Source organism: Pseudonaja textilis, chromosome 1, assembly GCF_049901715.1.
Source record: "Pseudonaja textilis isolate UNSWEBS1 chromosome 1, rPseTex1.2, whole genome shotgun sequence".
NCBI classification, from domain to species: Eukaryota; Metazoa; Chordata; class Lepidosauria; order Squamata; family Elapidae; genus Pseudonaja; species Pseudonaja textilis.
Window position 1 is genome coordinate 137,357,741 of NC_141990.1, and position 20,792 is coordinate 137,378,532.

General features: G+C 37.7%; 2 protein-coding genes across 6 annotated transcripts in view; one reads left to right on the forward strand and one right to left on the reverse strand.

Moving 5' to 3' along the window:
* VSNL1 (visinin like 1) overlaps positions 1 to 4,000 on the forward strand; it is a 118,878-nt gene extending 114,878 nt beyond the window's left edge. Inside the window, exons 3-4 of the mRNA XM_026726524.2 lie at positions 1,542 to 1,757; positions 3,689 to 4,000. Of these exons, the coding sequence (XP_026582309.1) occupies positions 1,542 to 1,757; positions 3,689 to 3,886 (414 nt within the window). The 3' untranslated portion in view covers positions 3,887 to 4,000. The remainder of the gene's footprint in view (positions 1 to 1,541; positions 1,758 to 3,688) is intronic.
* A 5,589-nt stretch (positions 4,001 to 9,589) lies between these two features.
* The window catches only part of SMC6 (structural maintenance of chromosomes 6), a 41,317-nt gene continuing 30,114 nt past the window's right edge, over positions 9,590 to 20,792 (reverse strand). For 3 of the 5 annotated variants that reach the window (XM_026695318.2, XM_026695316.2, XM_087917519.1), the window contains exons 23-27: positions 20,391 to 20,516; positions 19,496 to 19,601; positions 12,605 to 12,757; positions 12,061 to 12,158; positions 9,590 to 10,313 (exon numbers count right to left, since the gene is read on the reverse strand). In XM_026695318.2, the coding sequence (XP_026551103.1) occupies positions 10,202 to 10,313; positions 12,061 to 12,158; positions 12,605 to 12,757; positions 19,496 to 19,601; positions 20,391 to 20,516 (595 nt within the window). In that variant the 3' untranslated portion in view covers positions 9,590 to 10,201. The remainder of the gene's footprint in view (positions 10,314 to 12,060; positions 12,159 to 12,604; positions 12,758 to 19,495; positions 19,602 to 20,390; positions 20,517 to 20,792) is intronic. The other 2 variants (XM_087917535.1, XM_087917521.1) reach the window with 1 other exon arrangement.

The following is a 20,792-nucleotide window of genomic DNA, read 5'->3' on the forward strand; positions in this document are numbered from 1 at the left end:
AAATTTTAATAGAAATACTTTCCATAAATGTCAACCAACCTCTGGGAGGAAGTTTCCAGGTATCTATAGGAGGATTGCTAGAGCCTGTAACAGCTTTGTTACCATCCATCTTGTAAACTCACAGAATACTTCTTCGTCTTCTTCTTCTTTTTTTCCCATGCAGAGGTGGGTATTCAGCAGGTTCTGACCAATTCTGGAGAACCGGTAGCGGAAATTTTGAGTAGTTTGAGGAACCGGCAAATACCACCTCTGACTAGAGATTTTACAGTTTCCTTCCCCTGCCACACCCACCAAGCCATGCCCACAGAACCGGTAGTAAAAAAAATTTGAATCCCACCACTGTTGCCATGTCTATGTATACATTCGAATTAGACTGTGATGTTTCTTTGCATCATACATGTGTGTGCATGTGGCTATATGCACAATGCTAATCTTTTGAGCACTGAATGCAACAAAATTTCATTTTAATGAAATTTAATGCTAATTAGTGTAATTTACCATGACAATAAAGAATTCTATTCTATTCTTAAATCTCAAGCAGATAATGTCAAAGACCTCAATTGCTCCTGATATTAAAAATATAGCAGAATGAGAAATCGATCCTGGATAAGCTGAAATTACACACACACAAAAAAAGTAACTGCGTGTGCTCCTTCTCCGGTTAATGGTACAAAGGCATCCATGAAATCCAATGCTACGAAAGGTCATGCTGATGCACTTTGTCTTCATTTAATAAATGGACAATTTTCATGGTTATTAGAATTCATAGCTAAAGCAAGAAACGAAAGAAGAAAGGAAAGCCCCGAAGGCCAATATGTCTCGGGTTTCCTGGCACAGTCTTGACAGCAACTGGAAATAGCTAATCTAGTTTGATTTACAATATTATAAATTCTGCAAGCACACAAGAAGAAGAATCCAAGCCTAGATGTCATCTTCAAAGGGACCAAAGGCTAGAGTCTGGGACTTGAATATCATTTTGTAAGTGTCACTTGGGCAATGATGGCATAAAATCGTGCAAAAGACAAGAATACTAAGAAAGGCAAATATTTTTGTTGGGTCAAGGTGCTCAGAGTTCAGCCTTTTAAAGTATATATATATATATATATATAAGTTTATTTTTATTTTTCAGTTTCAAAATGACAAACATTCCATTTTTTTTCCTGAAGCAGTGTGTCGTCTGGGCACAAACGCTTTTGTGCTACATTTTTCACCATTTACAACATTCACTTTCACATTGATATTATTTCTCTAAATTTAGGATTAAAATACATCAAACAGCTAAACATTTACAACCCTTTTGGTGATAATGCCTTATTCACATTATATCTCATTATTCTCATCATAGGTATATTAACAATTATCATCTGATGTATATCTCTACCTTATCATATTTTCTATTCTCCTTTATTCTTCTTCATTTCCAACTTAGTCTTAGTCTTTTATCCCTCAGTCTTAAAATACATCCTTAAATTGGATGTAGAAACAAAAAGCAGGGGCTTATAAGGTCTGCTAATGCTTTTCCCTGTGTTTTAATTTTGTAGTTTTTCCCCTATGGAGATGCTTCCAAGTTCGCCCAACATGCTTTCCGAACCTTTGATAAGAATGGGGACGGCACCATTGACTTCAGAGAGTTCATCTGCGCACTCTCCATCACTTCGAGGGGCAGCTTTGAACAGAAATTAAACTGGGCCTTTAATATGTACGACTTAGATGGAGATGGGAAAATCACCAGGGTGGAGATGCTGGAAATTATAGAGGTAAGCCAGCTTCCTCCCATCGCTTTCTAATGTGAGCAAGAAACAAAATGTTCTGCTTGGGTGATTTTTTTAAAAAAATGTTGAAGTTTGACCTCTTCCTTGCGGGTTTTATGGTTAAAAATGGCAGAAATAGGCCAGTGGTTTAAAAAAATGGTTAGCTCAATAAAAGCCTGGGGCTATGTAAGCAGGAGGTTTAAATGTCAGATGGCTGACAGTTAAATCTGTGCTATAGGGTACATCTCTGGATTCTGTGGAATTGCATCTCTTGGTATTCTTCACTATGGACCATGCTGGCTGTGGCTACTAATATTGTAGTTGCCCAACATTTGGGCACAGTAAGGAAAGTTTTGTGGACAAATGATTACATGAGATAACGTTTGTCCTGAAAACTACGGCAGAAAAGGTAAATTTAAGATTTAGTTCCAGACCCCCTTCACAGATAATAATGCATAATGCAAAAACTGCACAGCCTCACACCAAATGGCAACGCAATGCAAATGATGCCTGCAGACATCATTATAGGTGGTCCTTTTGATGATAATTTGTTCAGAGATCATTCCACGTTACAACGGAGATTGGTGAGCAGTACTCAGGACTGGTCCTCGAAGTTCCAATCCAGCATCCCAAAGTCACATGATTGTGTAGCTGGGCACCTGACAATTGTCTCGCGCTTACGGTGGTTGCAGTATCACATGGTCATCTGATCGCCATTTGCAACCTTCTTTGCCAGTTTTCGACAAGTAAAGTCAGTGGGGAAGCCACCTCTGGCCATGTTAGCATTACACCACAGCAGCTACCCTTGCATTCCCTCCTCTTCCCCCCCCACCCCGGCATTGGCTACTTATCTACCTGCCAACCTGCTTGTGATCCACCTGGGGCTTAACGATTCACGATCCTTGCTTAACACTAGCACCAAGGAGTCTGGGCTTGTCACTGCTGAGTGGTATGGTCATGTGATATTGCATTTTATGACTGCATTGCTTAGTAAAGGAATAGTTGGTCCTAGTTACTGTCACTGAACTGGCATGCCAGCTGAAAAGGGGAACACAAAGTCTTTGTCTAAGTAGGCAGCAGTAGCAATATTAGATCTTTACACATGAATGAGTAGAAGGAGGGCTCGTTTCCTTACCCCAGGTCTAAATCTTAAACCTCAATACAACAGTGTCCTTGAGTGAATCATTTAATTTTCTCCTAGAGAGGTGAAAGAACGTCATTCACTCTAACTGTGACACTGTTGATGTGGTGACAGAATTTGTCTTCTATTCCTATTATGGATGGCTTGCTTCTTTTTGACAAGATTCAGCTCCACAAGGCTGTCTGGTATAAAAAGAAGTAAATATGTAGGTGAATATCCCAAAGGTGCTTTTTCGAAGAGGCAACTGGACTTTCTGGTTTTTCTTTGAAGACGCTTCAACATCTTCAAAGAAAAAAACAGAAAAAGTCCAGTTGCCTCTTGGAAAAACACCTTTGGGACAATTGTGACCTGGATGACTGAGAATCTCCATAGACATATAGGTGAATAGTCCCAAATATACAGACCCATTCTTTTTATAAAATGTTGACATAAAATTCTCCTAATTTAAGGAAGCAATGCAACAGATTTTCAAAAAAAAAATATTCAGAAAGTATAATCTCTTGGTGTAACTTCGACTTTTGTGGTGTATTGTACTGTCACTGATAGCATATGTTCAACATTCTGTTTGATCTACATTTAACTGTCGTGCTTAAATCAGGCCAGATGACAGCGTTGATGCTTAAAGTGCAATCCAATATTCGCTACCCAGGGAATAAGCCCTACTGAACTCAGCTGACTTGATCTCTTGTAGAGAACTACAGCATCGCTCTGTAGTTGTTTCAACGGATCGAGTAATTTTGCCGGATCTCATGAAATTCATCTTTTCTTTCTTTCTCTCTCTCTCTCCTCTCTCAAGGCCATTTATAAAATGGTGGGCACTGTAATAATGATGAAAATGAATGAAGATGGTCTCACACCAGAGCAACGAGTAGACAAGATTTTCAGCAAAATGGATAAGAACAAAGATGACCAGATCACATTGGATGAATTCAAAGAAGCCGCAAAGAGTGACCCTTCCATCGTATTACTTCTGCAATGTGACATTCAGAAATGAGCTTGTATAAAATGCTTTCATGGACTGCACAGAAGTTTAAATGTTCCATTCAGTTTGCAGCTATCTATACAATACACACACATACACACACACAGACAAACACACACACACACACACACACACACCAAACAAAAATTGCTTGGACTATCAATGGACTTGCTTCTTGTGTTTGAAACACTTGTGTGCATGAGAATGTCAATTGCTAAAGAATTTTAAAAATATCTATTATAAAACAAAATTATGCCACATTGTGATGTGTGCAATGTCATTTCATAAGTCCTTTTTCCTCTGATGCCTATGCAGCGATACTGTGCTGCAGTGAACTATACTATTTATTGTTCAAGTTTTACCGATGCTAGCTATATGTCTTCTTAAACTGGATAATGTTAGTGACACTGAACTCCCCATGTTAGTGTAACTGTTCATTAGCAAGTATGTCACCATTCTGCTGTATAGTCGTAGTGGACAGACTGAAGGCGGCTTTAGGAGTCTGATCCAGCCATGTGCTTGTATTGTCAGTGGAGATAAATGTATTTCATTTGCATGACTTTTTAGGTTTGCCTTAATTCTTACCTCATTTGCATCCTTCATTTGGAAAAAGAAAAAGGCTCATGTCAGAGGAGTAAAACATAAGATAAATCTTTTTTAAAAAGCTAACCCCACTAAGGTGTTCCCATAGCTGAAAGCTAAATGAACAAACGAATAGAGAAATAGAGAACAAACATATTTTCAACGTTGTTTTATTGGAAGTTTAAACTGTTTTGCTGGGAGTGTATTAATTTCTGCTTGAAATCTTCTTAAGCTTCCAAAAAGGTTGAGATCAATGTCCCCAAATAAATTTATAACATTTGACTTCTCATGTGTTTCCTTTTACACAGGTACCTTGCTGCTAGCACTGGAATTAAATAGGTGATGAATGTTATTTGATAGCCAAATATTTCTCAATGGAGCTTCAATGTATGTATGGGGACTTCACCCAGACGTTTACAGAACTCATCTCCAACCATTTTCAATTGCAGGTGTAATGGACAGGAGGAATAACTCTGAGAAATAGAAGGAAGAGTTGCAACCAAGGCAATAGTCAGATAAAAGAAATTCGTGTCCAAAACAGAAATGTAATTTGAGAAAATGTCTCAGGCTTGACCTTCCCTAGTTATCACCAAGAAAACGAGAGGGAGGGGGAAAGCGTATTCGAACATACAAGATTCTGTTACTGTAACCATATAATAAAAGTAGTTTTAGCATTCATAACTTTGGTTTTCTAGTCTGGTCTACTGCAAAGGGCTAACGTCAGCCTTTCATAATTCCTAGAAACTATCATGAAAGTTAGTCGATTTCTCTGGGTCTCGTTCTTGTATCGTACATTCCAGGAACATCAAAATCCTCGAGCTCCAGCAAAAGGTTGTACAGTTCTGGTTTTCATTTCTAGAATTTTTTTCTAAAGAGGGCAATTGAAACCATGTGTGAAAGGTATTTGATCCCAGAAGAAGGACTACGGCAACAAATTGGTGTTTTTTTTTACATCCCTCATAAAATCAGATGAGTCATATTTCCAAAATCAGAGGGAGTATAAAAAAAACATTACATCTCAACAAAAAAAAATCAAAACACACCAGTTCAGCTGAACTGTTGACCCTGTGATTACTATTGTTCGAAAGGTGTTCTTTTCTGAGAAAAAAAATATATTGTAAGAGCTCACAGCCGGATTCCCAGTTTGTTTTTCCAAAATATGCCTTAGCAAAATCTTGGAGACAGAGCAAAGAAAAACCTTGGCAAAGAATGCAAAGCTAGTTTTCTAAATAAGGCTCTTAATGAATTTTCTCTTGTCACCGTTGTCTTAATAAGAAAAGGTGAGTAGTGCTCACTACTGTAGTTTTAGTATCCACCTAGCTTTAAAGTATGAGCTGTTGCCACAAAGGTGTGGGAGTATAGGCTAAGAACATCTAGTTGAAAGGCATCTCCTGGAAACTCCTCCCATGTTACAATGCAGGTAAATTGATTGTCCTAAATATCAGGCCAAAGGAAGGAAGGTCAAGCAGGCATAGACATATTAAAGTGGTCCTATGAAGTCCAAAGCGCTTGGTTCAAAGACCAAGGGGGAGGGTGCGGAAGGATAGGATTCATGTCCTGACACCTCCAGGTGATATTGGAGGGGGCCTGTGATGAAGTATGGACCTTGATAGATAGCTCTCATTTGAACTCATACAGCCAAGAGCTAGACCAGTTTAAATGACCTGAGCATCTGAAACATACTTCCCATAGTACCGTATATGTGATGATAATCTAATTTGGAGGTGGTAATCTAATTTGGGGCTGAAGGGTGAAAGCGGAGGCAGTATGTTCTGTCCCATATTTGGGTAGACTAGGTTACCCTGACAAAAAAACAGTTAATCTCTCCCCTGGCATAGCCAACAAACTTGGAAAGTCCGTGGCTTACAGATTAGTACATCATCTAATATATAGATATAATATATAAGTAGCCGGGGTTCAAATCCCAGTATGGCTAGCTGATGAGAGCTAAATAGCTTGGAATAGGTCTATACTAGTCTCCCTTTATTTCTTTGTTGGTAAATATAAATTTAACACAAACATTGGAGGTGGTAACTGATGAGATAAAGTCTTGATTCTCTAGGAAAGAGTGAAATCAGATGCAAGGGTGGGATTCTACCGGTTCGGGAGAACTGGTAGTTCCAGTGATCATTTGGCCCCGCCCACCCACCCCTGCCCTTTTCCTGTGCTTTATTTCCTTGTTTCTGAGCACAGCTGATTCACGCAGCAGAGCAGTTTCCCGCGCATCAGCTGTTTTACTCACAGGGGCTGCAGCAGAAGGTAAGTATTATAGCTAAATATTGTTTAAATGCTGGGCACGCGAGCAAAGCGTGCGCTCACCAAACCAGTTGTTACACCGGTTTAATCGCACCACTGGTCAGATGGAATTCTTCAGAAGCAGTTCTTGTGAAACCACAAATTTGGATTGAAACTTATTCCCTGATTGCAAATCTTGTGTTTTAGATCACCTGTAAGTCCCTACAGAAAAGGCAGAAATCTAATCCAGTATTATTAGATTTCTTAACTGTATTTCTCTCTTGTCTGCATTCATTTTTAGAATATGGATTCTCTCATCCAGCCTAAAACTCCTGGACAAAATTCAGTACTTCCGCTATATTCCAAAACTAGTAAAATAAAATATGACTATTTAAATGCTACACACTCTCGTTATAAAAACATTGCATGATAATTTATAAAAGTGAACTTAATGGCTCACTGATGAACCTCCCCACTCCCTCTCTGTCCCTAGAATAAAAAAAATCTACAAATAATACATGGCTTCAGGATAATTTACTGGAGGGACTGAGGGATACTATTTAACTTCCCACCCTTCTTCCCAGGGGGCAGAGGCGGCTATTCAGAGTTATGGTTACATCACCAGAAGGAAGAGAGATGATTTAATTTTCAATGTATTGCTGACTTGATTGAATTATCACTGTCCACTTTTACAATGTATTCAGAGCACATAATGGAAGAAGAGAGGAGACAAATTTGGCTGCTTTATCTCAAGATTATCCATGCAAATCCAGAGAACCGAAGAGAGCTCACTAAAGCTAAAAAAAATATGGCTTTCAATATTACAGAAATATGTAAAATTCAGCTAGAATCAGAAGTCAGAATCAAGCAGGAGTGCCTAAGAGAACCTTCAGTATACAGGTAATCCTTGATTTACGACTGCAATTGGGATTGACGTTCCTGTTGCTAAGCAAACAATTGCTAAGTGAGTCAGATCTGATTTTACAACCTTTTTTGCCGTCCGTTAAGATAATCATTAAGTGAATCACACAGCCATTAAGCAAATCTGGCTTCTCCCATTGTCTTTCCTTGTTGGAAGCCACCTGGCAAAGGTCGCAAATGGCAATCACCTGACCCCGCCAAGACCTGCAGAAACCCACGGAGTGGGATGGGAGAAGATAGGTGGGGGGGGCATTGCAGTGTCCGAGGTCAGTCGTAAGGATGGGCATATTGTTCAGCACCTGAATTTTGTTTTTTGTGACCATAAATTCGGGCAGGAATCATAAACCCCTTCATTCAGCACACATCATTTCAAACAGTTGCTTGACTGATTGTAAATCCAGGACAACTTGTACTCGGGTCAACTTGCCACGGACAACTCGCCATGGCCAACTCAACGTGGGACAACTCACTGCAGGACAAGAGTTACACTAATATCAAAGAAATGGTGGAATAGAATCAGTAAAGAAAGGATGCAAAAGGAAGGACAGAAAGAAATGTGACAAAAATTAAAATCACTTTTATTATTTTAAATAATTAAATTGAATTGTTAAATTTCCCTATGGCAAGTTGTCCCGCAACAAGTTGGCCATAGTGAGTTGGCCATGGTAAGTTGGCTGCAGAAAGTTGTCCCATTCCACTCTTCTCAGTGTACCCTTCTTTGTGTTTGGTGTCTTTCTTGGCAAAACAGTTAAGAAAATCCTGTCTTTGGTAGCAGAGTGCGTGTTGATTTACTGGGGAAATGAATACACAAATAATAAAAAGCAGACTTTTTCTGAGGGAAAAAAAAATAAAAATTGATCACAAGGTAAAATTTTGAAAAAAATCCAGAAAACTCATTGCAAAGTTGAAGAGAAGCTAGTTGAATTTTAAACAATTTCTAGGGCTAGAAAGTCAACTCTTAACTGCCCTTAAGTGATTCTTCCAGTGTCAACTAAAGTCTCTTATATTGTGATCAGTTCTTGTCAGCATTGTATATACATGTAGAAAAGGGCATCCTTAGACAAACCACTGTCCTGCATGATCTCTAAAGCAAGGACCTCCAACCGTGGCAACTTGTGGACTTCAAATCCCAGAATTCTTGGAGTTGAAGTCTACAATTCTTAAAGTTGTTAAGGTTGGAGGCCCCTGCTTTAAAGTGAGCGTGATGGCACCTGTCTTCTGACACAGCTGGAAAGCAGTTTTTAAGGTGAAAGGCTCATCTACAGTTAATGTGTTTAGCATGTTTTTGTTACACTTGCTGACATCTCTGCTGGAATTCCAAACTCTCTCACGTACATGAAGTTGAAGACAGAATTGCAAATCAACTTATTAAATATTTGAAAACAAAGGAATGATCAAATCACGTGCCACTCACGTCAAAGGCCATTACGAAAATCCCTCATTTTCTTGAATGAGAAACTAAACGTTTTGTTCTTCTTCCTCAAGGAAAACACTGTCGTTGCTTTTTTTTAAAAAGAACTTTTGGAGCCAAGGGCTACCCATACTCTGTAAACAACCAAACCCCTTCCATCGTCATAATTCCAGGTAGTTCCCATATTAATGTAACACCCGTGCAATCACTTCCGTATGATGCTAGATTTGAAAGTGTGTTATTGTTTTTCCTTTTTTGGCTTATAAAAATTACACATTTTAAGTTAGTTTATATTATATCCAAAGATTTCAAATAATACCCCACCACCACCAAGGATGCCTTTAAACTGGTTTATCCTTTGTAGGAATGAGCAGCTTTGGTTCCTCCAGGTGATACAGAAGTACACCTGCCCACAGCTAATATCAGCATGGCCAGTGAGGAGGAATGCCGGGATTTATACTTCATCAGTGCTGGTAGGCTAACATTGGGCCTAGTCCTGGCTTAGCATTTCCTATATACTAATATAGTTTGTTCAAAAGCAGTAATTTAGCACAATGTGCAAATCCGACCATCAACTGAAGTTTTATTTGCCACAGGAACTAAATGGATAACAGAAGCATTTGAAAGACAGTAACAAACAATAAAATGGTTTAATAATGTATATTGTAATGATGAAGGAAACAATACAAATTTAGACAGAAATGTTGTTAGGGGACTTCTGATAAAGGGTTTAGTTTTTCACCTGCTATTATAACATTTAAAAATATTGTAAAATCAGGTAAGCATACCATAAAAAAGTTATTCATCTTCTGTCATTTATATTTACCTCTCTTTTGGGAACAATAAAAATAAGAAACATTTCCTACATTCAGCAAATATATTATTAATAGCAAACTCTGACAGGAAATATACAGTAAATGTAATTCATAGGAACAGAGTAGAAGAAAGAACATAGTGACTGCTATAATTCTAGCACCAAAAGGCTTACAAAATCTGAGCATAAAATTCAAATGTTTTGGATGCCATTAAAGGCCTGCTATAGAGACACTTAAGTATGAAGGCCACGAGTAAATTTCAAAAAAGAAAAAGGCTCTCTTTCACTGATTTTACCAGCAGTGAACATAGCTTGTGTGTCTTCAATATTACAAAATAAGTTAGTGACAACAGATTAGATGTTCTCATTCTCCATCTTCATCTTCTTCGTTTGTATGACTGAAATTCAGCGTCTTTTGTCCCCTCTCAGGGTCTTCCATTCGAAGGATTCGGATAAGACTACTTGTAGGCAAAGAACTAGATACAAAAGGCAAAAAACAATGACAACAACCATTAATAATGATTATTTCATGCAATGCTTTCATACTTGGACCCCACCTGATTAATAGCAACTCACCTTTAATCTGTATAAATATGATGTCTCAAAAACCATTTAAGCAATTTAAATACTGTTCAGACTGGAATAATCTTTAGGCTAATTAATTTAATTTCACAATCTGAAGCAAAACTCTAAAGCTGCTAAAACTTCACTACACTAGGTGCCTTCAAGTACCTGAAAGGCCCTTAGGTGGAAGCTGAGAAGTGGGGGGGTTGTTCTCAGACTCCAGAAGAAAGGACTAGAACGGGGTGGCAAACTCGCATCGTCACAGCGTCGTCACGTAACTTAGCATGACTTTTTCCACATTCGCTAAACTGGGTGTGGGTGTGGCCAGCATATGACCCATCCAGCCTGCGGGTCGTGAGTTTGACAAGCCCTGGACTAGAATGAATGGATGGCAACTGCAACGTAGCAGCTTTCACCTTGCCATTAAAGAGGGTTAGCTGGTTCTCTATTTGCTTCCAAAATTGACAAACCCTTCTTTACTATAAAAGTGAACTGAAGAACTAATGAAATGTGGCATCTATCAAGGTTGTTGTAGTTACATTTGTAAATCTTACAGACTCTGAGCAAGAAGGTAATCTGCAAAACCTGTTCATTACACATTAAATTCCATGGGATTCAATATTGCACAAAGCTACTCTGAATACTAGGATATTCATATTCCCATTGCTCATTTTTATTTTTTTACTTTATAAACTAGTCACCAATCTGATAGCAATAGCTTTTGACTGAACATTTTACCCACAGGTATAACAATGGCAACAGCACTTCTGCAAAATGCCACGTGAGAACTAAACTTAAGAGTCAACTGCTCAAGCTTTTCCTCCAGGTGCTAACAGGCTCAAGCTTGCTGAGGGCTCCTATCTCAAGACTGCATGGGAAGTTTGTTGAAAGTCAGGAGTGTCAAACTGGAGTTCTCCTCTGTGGGCCGGCTGGTGGGGTGACAGGACGGAAGCCTCCTGCAGCACCCTGCTGGCCATAATGGGGTGGAAGGACCACGTGAGCCCCCCCCGCTCTCCATTTTGGCTTGCATAGTGCTGCAGGAGGCTGTCCAGGCCATAAAACAGGGCACTGGGGGGGGGGGCCACATATAACTCCTCCATGCCGCATTTTGGCTGCCAGAGGCACAACGGACCAGTCCTTTGCTATTTCCAGGCTGGCCTCGCAGGCCGGATTTAAGCACCCAGATTCAGCCCATGGGCCTTGAGTTTGACACTCCTGCCCCTAATGAGTGATCTCCTCACTCATTTTTGGGGAGAATGAACCCAATCTTATTGTTAGAATCCAAATTCTGAATGAATATAGGAGGATTGAAAAAGTTTGTCTACAAAGGACATGAACCCACAGGGAGGAAACAAATTAACATCATCTAAAAATCAATAATTCACAAATGCATAACTTATTACAAATCACTTAAATAACAACAAAAGAAGTATTCTATTTAAAAATAGCAATAGAAAGAAGTTATCTCCTGAAATAACGGCTATTGAAGTTAGGGTCCAATCCTGTAGTCAGGCTGGTCCTCAGATCTTATAAAAATCACATAAAAGTATTAAAATTTGAGAGTATAGATAAATGATAATGATACATGATAAATGAAATATTTTTTGAAACTATGAAAATGCCTTTAAGGATAGAGACCAGGAAATGTATAATAGATACCTCATGTTCTGAGGAGTGAGCAAAATAAACTGCCGATAACGTTGGGAGTCTGCCATCTTAAGCATCATGTCCATTGCAATTCTCCTGTTAACCATGTCCTAAAAGATATTGAAGTTGTGCTAAATGTTATTAAAAAAACATTTAAATTTTCAAAACAATTCAATGTATATTATTGTCTTAAAGACCAATTCCAATGCCACTTTTTCTTTCTTTTATAACAGCTATTTTACATCAACTTTGTTTAATTCAGGGTTAGGTAATCTGATTCGTCTGAGCACAATGGCTAAAAACTAATGGCACAAAAGTACCATAAATTTATTTACTTATTCATTCATTCAATTTCTACAGCTGCCCAATTCAACCAACTGTCTCGGAAAGCTTACAATTATAAAATTATAAAACACATTTAAAAAACATTAAAACAATAAAAACATCCACAAAAACACATAACAAATAAACCAAGAAAAAGAAATTCCAAGCTACCCACTAAATTAGCCCATCCATGACCTAATATTTTACAGTACATAAATTCAGCCAACCATACCATAAATACATCAAATTCATCCAAGCATCTGAAAGGAGATTCAGCAATAGACCACAAAGAGAGGATGAAGCAGCAAGTGGAGAAGGAACGTTCACCTCCAGAGAGAGATTTCATGTCATCAAGAGCAGCTTTGTTTCCATTTCCAGGCTGTACCTTCAAAAAGAAAAAATATGTAACTGAAATTATAAGATGGGGCCCTGGACTTTGCAGTGTGGCAGCTGGCCACAGCACCTAGTCTGAGAAAGCACTCCTCAGTGGTGGTGACAGCACTGGCTCTGCTGGGACTGAAGTGGGGGTGGGGGGCAGGGGGGGGGCTGGATGACGAAACAGAAGGTCCCAAGAATCTGTTTCAACCCCAGCACCACCACTGCTGTGCAGGGCAACCCAATGAGCAATGGTGGAGAAGGCAGAAGCACTTTTGACACAGTACAGCATTGCCAATAATGAACCCCTTCAAGCAGTTCAGAATGACATTTCAAACTTTACTGAGAAGTCCATGTACAACCAAGATGGGTGATCCCATAACCACGGGAGGCTGCAAACACCTGTAAAGGTGAGTTGGTTGCCAAGTGCCCAAAGTGCAATTACACAATGGGAGTGTGGGCCATTGTAATTCCAAAAACGGGTCATAAGTAGTTCTGTGGAAGTCAGTTGTGATTTTGAACCATTAAAATAATTAAGCAATCGGTTTTAAGTTGAGGAGTATCTATATATATATTTCCTGTTAGTATGAGAAAACAACTAAATTGTCCCCAAGAGACAATAATGACCAATTAAATAGGAAACCTAGCATTTCACTGACATTCTCTCACTCTGATTGCCAACATGATGTATTGGTAATCATTTGTAAACATGTTTTCTTGGTTGCTGGCCGATTTTAAATTCTTCCAAAAAAAAAAAGTACTAAAGTTGGATCATGACTGAACAACAACCTTTGACTGATTCATCCTGACTAGTACATCTGGTAATAATAATCTTAATGGAAAACCAAATACAATCTAACCAATTTTGCAGTCGTTTATATATTCTTTTACATCCTCAAGTATTCCATTACAAGACAAATGGTACAAAATGCCTTCTTTAAAAAAATAATTCACTGTAATTCCTGAATTACAGGTCACATGTTCTGAATGGGCAACTCGTGTTCTCCTCACTGTCAACTCTAGTCTAAGCAAGCATATTGCTGCTATCTTTGGGCAGAATTTTCTTTGGTGTAGATTGCTCTAAATGCCTTAATTGAGAGGCTATAGGGTAACTGAGATTTCTTTGTGTAGCAAATGCTTCTCAAAAATTGCTGGAACCCTGGTTAATCATGTGAAAAATTACTCCATTCTTCTATATTTGAAAGGAAAAACTTTAGAGGGTAGTGTTGTGCAAAACATTTTGAATGTTAACCTTTCAGTCTCAAAATAGTTATGGTTTGAATACATGACTTTAATGTCCAGCATTCTGTAAAATGTATTCTGTATAATTCTATATAATGGGTAATTCTCTCTCTTTGTAGTTAAGGGTCAAAAACGAAATTTGTTTTCTTTCTTGTGAAAGGAAGTCCAATAAGTACTGTTCAATGAATGATCTTATGATGCTGCCTTTCCACTGCTGGATGAATGCGAGGTCTTAAGGTTGGAATGGACAGCTGCTGGTAGGCAAGTTTATACTGAAGAAAAGGAGTTGATCAATCTTGATAACAGATAATTAGAGTCTGAAAGGACCTTATAGATCATCTAGTCCAACCCCCCATCCAAGCAGGAGACCGTACACCATTTCTGACAAATGGCAGTCCATTTGTCTTCAATCTCTTCTTGAAGGTCTCAAGTGATGGTGCTCCCACAACTTCTAAGGTCAAGCTGTTCCAATGGTTGATTGTTCTCATTGTCAGAAAGTTTCTCTTTATTTCCAGATTAAATCTCTCCTTGTTCAGTTTTCATCCATTATTCTTTGTCTGGCCTACAGGTGCTTTAGAAAATAGCTTGACCCCCTTCCTCCCTGTGGCAGCCCCTCAAATATTGGAAAACCGCTATCATGTCTCCCCTGGTCCTTCTCTTCACTAAACTAGCTAAGCCCAGTTCCTGCAACCATTCTTCGTATGCCTTAGTCTCCAGTCCCCTAATCATCCTGGTTGCTCTTCTCTGTACTTTTTCTAGTTTCAACATCTTTTTTTATACTGTGGTGACCAAAACTGGATGCAATACTCTAGGTGTGGTCTTACTAGGGGGCTTTATAGAGTGGTATTAGTACCTAACTTGATCTCGATTGTATCCCTCTGTTAATACAACTTAGGATTGCATTAGCTTTTTTGGCGGCTGCTGCACATTGCTGGCTCATATTTAGCTGGTTGTCCACTAAGACTCCAAGATCCCTCTCACAGTTACTGCTATTGAGCCTAGTTTCGCCCAGTCTATACGTGTACTTTTGGTTTTTCTTGCCTAAGTATAAGACTTTACTTTTCTCTACACTGAATTTCATTTGGTTAGATACGGCTCAGTGTTCTAGTCTGTCAAGATCCATCTGAATCTTGAGCCTATCTTCTTGGGTGTTAGCTATTCCTGCCAGCTTAGTATCATCTGCAAATTTGGTAAGTTCCCCTTCTATTCCCTCATCTAAGTCGTTAATGAAGACATTGAAGAGTACTGGGCCTAAGATGGAATCTTGTGGCCCCCTACTGCTTACTTCCCTCCATGTAGACTTAGACCCATTAAGGACTACTCGTTGAGTATGGTTTGTCAGCCAGTTGCAAGTCCATCTAGCGGTGGTGCTATCTATTCCACTTTTTTCTAGCTTACTAAGAAGTAGATTGTGGTCTACTTTGCCAAATGCCTTGCTGAAATCTAATTATGTCTACAGTATTTTGCTGGTCTACTAATTTAGTCACTATGTTGAAGGATGAAATAGGGTTGGTTTGGAATGATCTGTTCTTAACAAACCCGTGCTGACTGCTAGTTATTACTTTACTTGTTTCTAGATGTTGGCAGATGTTTTTTATTATCTTTTCCAGTATCTTCCCGGGTATTGATATTAGGCTGATTGGTCTATAGTTTCCAGGGTCTGTTTTTTTTCTTCATTTTTTGAAGATGGGAACCACATCAGCTCTTTTCCAGTCCTCTGGTAGTTCCCCGGTGCTGCAGGATTTTTGAAAGATATGGTGCAGTGGTTCTGAGATGACCTCTGCCAGCTCCTTTAAAACTCTGGGATGTAATCCATCAGGCCCCAGTGATTTGTGCTCATCAAGATCAGATAGGTGTTCTCTTACTATTTTTTTTTTTTTTGTTGCTTATTTTAACTTTTATTTCTGGTCTGTCTTTTACAGTTTTGTTTTTGGTGGGTTGAGCTATAGTTTCTTTTTGCATGAAGACCAATGCAAAGAATGAGTTTCTGGCTTTCTCTGTTGCCTGTTACTTCCTTGCCGTCTTCTCTCTTTAATGGACCAATTGTTTCCTTGCTTTTTTTTCTTGTTATTTATATCTTGTTTGTAAGAACAATAATTTGATTAGGCTTTGTAGTATTGTTAAAAAACTGAGCCAAAATAGAAAGATGCAGATAAATAGCCAGATTACTGACTTTCTTTGCATTTAGATTTCCTTTTCATTTATTTATTTCTTTGTCTTATAACTGTCTGTCCTTAAATCTACCTTAAATACAACTAAGATATTAAAGAGAAAAATGTAAAAGAACTTCTAAGGAAAAGTGCAGCGCCACAAGTGTATCTTTTCAGTCAGTGAAAGCAGAACACAAAAAGGAAAGTGAATATCTACTCCCAGGACAAAAAGGAATTACAGAATACAGGTGGTCCTTAAGTCACAACAGCTCATTTAGTGACTGTTCAAAGTTACAATAATACTGAAAAAATGTGACTTATGACTATTTTTCAGTTATGACCTTTGTAGCATCCCCCATGATCATGTGATCAGAATTTAGACGCATGGCAATTGGTTCATACTTACGACCATTGCTCTGCCCCAAGGTCACCTTTTGCAACCTTTTGACAAACCAAGTCAATGGGGAAGCCAGATTCACTTAACAATCGGGTTACTAATTTATCAACGACAGTGATTCACTTAGCAACTATGGAGAGTATAAAATGGGGGCAAAACTCACTTCATGAACTTCTCACTTAACTACAGAAACTTTGAGCTCAATTGTGGTTGTAAGTTGAGGACTACCTGTGGATGGTCAAAAATCTCACCCTATGCCAATCATTGGAACCATGCAAACAGAAAAACTTTTCCAAGAAAAACTGCAATATTACAAGTTTCTCTTTTCAGTCAGTGTAAGTAGACACAAAAAGGAAAATGAACATCTACTCCCAGGACAAAAAGGAATTAATAAATAGATGGAAATCCAGCCCAAGGTCCAGCTCACCCTATCCCTAATCATTAGAACTTTGCAAATAACTAAGAACAACAATAATGAATGCATTGTTTTGACACAGCTAATTACATGCTTTAAAACTGAAAATTACATCTACATTCAACAAGGTGTCCTCACATAATTTCAATATACCTTAAAGTAAAAGGAAAATATGAAACATATACAACAAGAACTGTTGAACAATATATAAAAAATAAACCACTCCACTGCTTCCAAGACATTGAAATGAATGAAATATTCATCACCACGACGCTTCATGAGTTGCATCCAAAGCATCTAATACTATAAACACAGGCAATCACATCACCCTGTATTTACAATTAAACTTAAATAGCAATAAAATATTATGCTAAGAAAAAGTAGCCAGAAGACATTTATCGTTTTTCTGCAAAATATTCAGTGCAGTCCATCTTTTAGAATTATGGGGACATCTTGAGGTGACAAATGTCATAACTACTCCCCAATATGAAAATAATTTTGATTTATATTAAAAAAGAAACATCACGAGCAATTTCAAGAACGTTTTATGTGATGATCTTTACGATTAAAAATTGCAGGACTATGAAAAATTGAATCCCAGTTTTTTTCTCATAAAGTCACCGCTAAAACATTTTTCAGGCTAGAACCATACTCGCAAATATGGGACAGAGCAGTTGCCTGCTTCTTCCACCATTTGTTTAACTTGAAAATTGGCCAGAGAGAGTCAAGTCCATTAATTCCATGGTTATTATGAAAGCCAATAAAAATGGTGAAAGAGAAGCTAAGCATTAATTCTATCTTTCACCAACATGTTTATACCTTTGGGAATTAATTCCATGTATTCATTAATGTGGAATTCCTGATTGTTAATAACTATCAATAAACTGTCAATATATATAAGTGGCCTAAACATTAACATTGACAATTAAAAAAAACAAAACCCAACAAATACCAACTGATCCGCCATGTTCAAAATCAGATGTAACATTCTCACTTCCTTGTAGTGAAGTTTCCTCATAAAGTCTTTACTGTTCCATATTGCTCAAGAAAAGCTATACTTAACAACAATATCACTTATATAGGTAGCAGTGAATTTGACCTAATCTTTGTAAACTATCTTAATTTCTGCCACAGTAACTGGCAACAATTTTTGATCTATTAAAGCCTCAAACCATTAAAAAAGGGAAAATGTTTACAATTAAAAATAATATAACCTGAATGAATATTCAGGAATTATTTTAATATGTACAAATGTTTATGTACTTAAAATATGCAAAATATAATATCTTACAATACAGGCAGTCCTTGACTTTCAACAGTTCATTTAGTGACAGTTCAAAGTTACAACTGCACTGAAAAAAGTGATTTATGATCGTTTTTCAGAGTTATGACCTTTGTAGCATCCTCATGATCATGTAATCAAAATTCAGGTGCTTGGCAACTGGTTCACTGATTGTGGCTGTGTCTCAAGGTCATGTGATCACCTTTTGTGACCTTCTCATAAGCGAAATCAATGGAGAAACCAGATTCAACTTAACAACTGGATTACTAATTTATCAACTGTGGCAAGAAAGATCATAAAATGGGGCAAAACTCACTTAACAACAGAAATTTTGGGCTCAATTGTGGTCATAAGTTGAGGACTACCTGTACAAAGACTTTAAAGTAGAAAGAATTACACATCCTGAAAGGCAATTTGTCAGGTATAAAAATGCACTTATAAATACCCTTAGGTATTTCATTATTTTAATATAGTTTTCCTTCCAAAATAAAGCTGTTATGGATTAATTGGGAAGCAGAAGACAAGAATAGTGGGACGGAAAATAATTAAGTATAATATGTATTAAAATGGGAATATGGGGGAAAAAATCCAGATTTGTTATGAAAAGTTGCTTAATCATCTCTGATGACTGGATATTGTTCACAAGACCTCAATTAATAACAAGAACTCCCAATCTGGTGAAATAATAATCCAAGATGACTCTAACATTTTCATACATTTACACAAAAATGAGACACATTCGATTCAGTAGTGACTGAAGTTTCATGAATTATTGAGCCAGCTCTTTTCTAAGGGGGAAGGTTTTCACAAGTCAAGCTTGACTGCTAATGACAGTTTTCATGGCAACAGTACAGAAGTGGCTTGTTTTTGCCTTCCCTGCCAGCTCTAGCTTTTTGGATAATAAAGTACTATTAAATTGAGGCAATGACCTAGGGAGCATTTGTTTCTTTGGAAAAAGCGCATATTATTTTCTGTTTGCTCTGAGGTATTAAAAAAAAAACAACTCTGCTTCTATTTTTTTTTGCAAGGGAATGATTTTGTACAACAGAGTGCTCACATGGAAGCTCATTCGTATGCAGGTTGTGTGGAGGAGTGAAACCATTATTTTCCATTTCATTTTAAGGCCAATCTTTGTTAAATGTATAAACTTGAACTGGCATAGTGTAGGGGAAAAAAATCTTTATTCAATGATCAGCCCATTCTAAACAATACAGAAAATAAAATAACAACAAAAACAAAAGTAAACTGAAAAACTGACTTACCGTAATTGAAAGTCTTTCATTCTTGTGGTCAAACTCTATTTTTCCAGAATACGACCGCTGATTTAACAAAGAGTCGAAGTAATATTTGCATCGCATAGTAAGAAACCTTCAAAATGAAAATATTGGAAAAAAGAAAATATGAAAGAAATTGAAAATTTATTGAAAATAAATTGAAAATTGAAAATTTATTAAATAACATATGAAACGACACTAACAGACAACTTGGGGTTTGTCTATATGTGTCAGCTCCAGTGCTGCTCCTTTATCCTTCTTAGTGCACTGTCTTACTTGTCCTGCCAAAGGCAAGAGTGAACAGAATCCTCCATCCTAGAGACAATTAAACAACCTGTTCTCATAAACCAGGCTGAATCTGTTAAGAACATACCTGCTGTTCAGCCTCTTGCATATCTTTATAATTACTTAAAAAAGCTTGTATTTCAAACAAAATTTGAAGTTTAATAAACTTCTGTGGAACCAGGAAATAAAATTAAGTAATAGGACTATTTTTGAAGATAAAACTACTTACAACAAACAATCCCTTCTGCCTATTGACTTCAATTTCTTTTAAGACAGGGCTGTCAAACTCGCAGCCCACAGGCCACATGCATCACATGCTGGCCACGCCCATACCTGGTTTAGCGAAAGGGGGGAAATGTCCCGATACATCACGTGACACTGCCATGATGACGCGGGCTTGACACCCCTGTTTTAAGAAGTATGCACAGTGATTCAATTATACAAAACTGTGATTGCTGTTCTGTATCACCATGTTTCATGTTAACATGAAACACGTAAGTCACAAATTTAAGTAAGTTCAAACTGTCATTGTCTCTTATTAGATCCTTAACTTACTGGATATTTTTAAAAATATCACACGCACGCACATAATGCCTACCTTCTAAAATGCAGATATGTTTTATGTCTCTGAATCATCATCTCATCCAATAGTTTAATGAATTTCTTCAAATTTTTGCTTTTGCTTTCTGCACTCTGGTATTTTTCTTTTGCTTCCTGAAGTTGTCTGCATATTTAAAAAGAACAAGGAAAAAGAAACATGAGTTTCAAACCAATATCAAAGTAACCTAGGAAAATTCTAAGGGAGAAAGATGCCTATAACCTGAGGCAGCCAGCTACTGCTATGTTCTAAGGAAGTTTTTCTGGATGCCTGGAAGACTATCCTGAACAATTTGGAATGACATTCCAGGAAGAGAAAAAACTAAAATTTGGGGCCCCTCAATGACAGTGACTTTCAACAGTGAAAAAGAAGTATTGTTTTATGAAACACAGTATTACAATA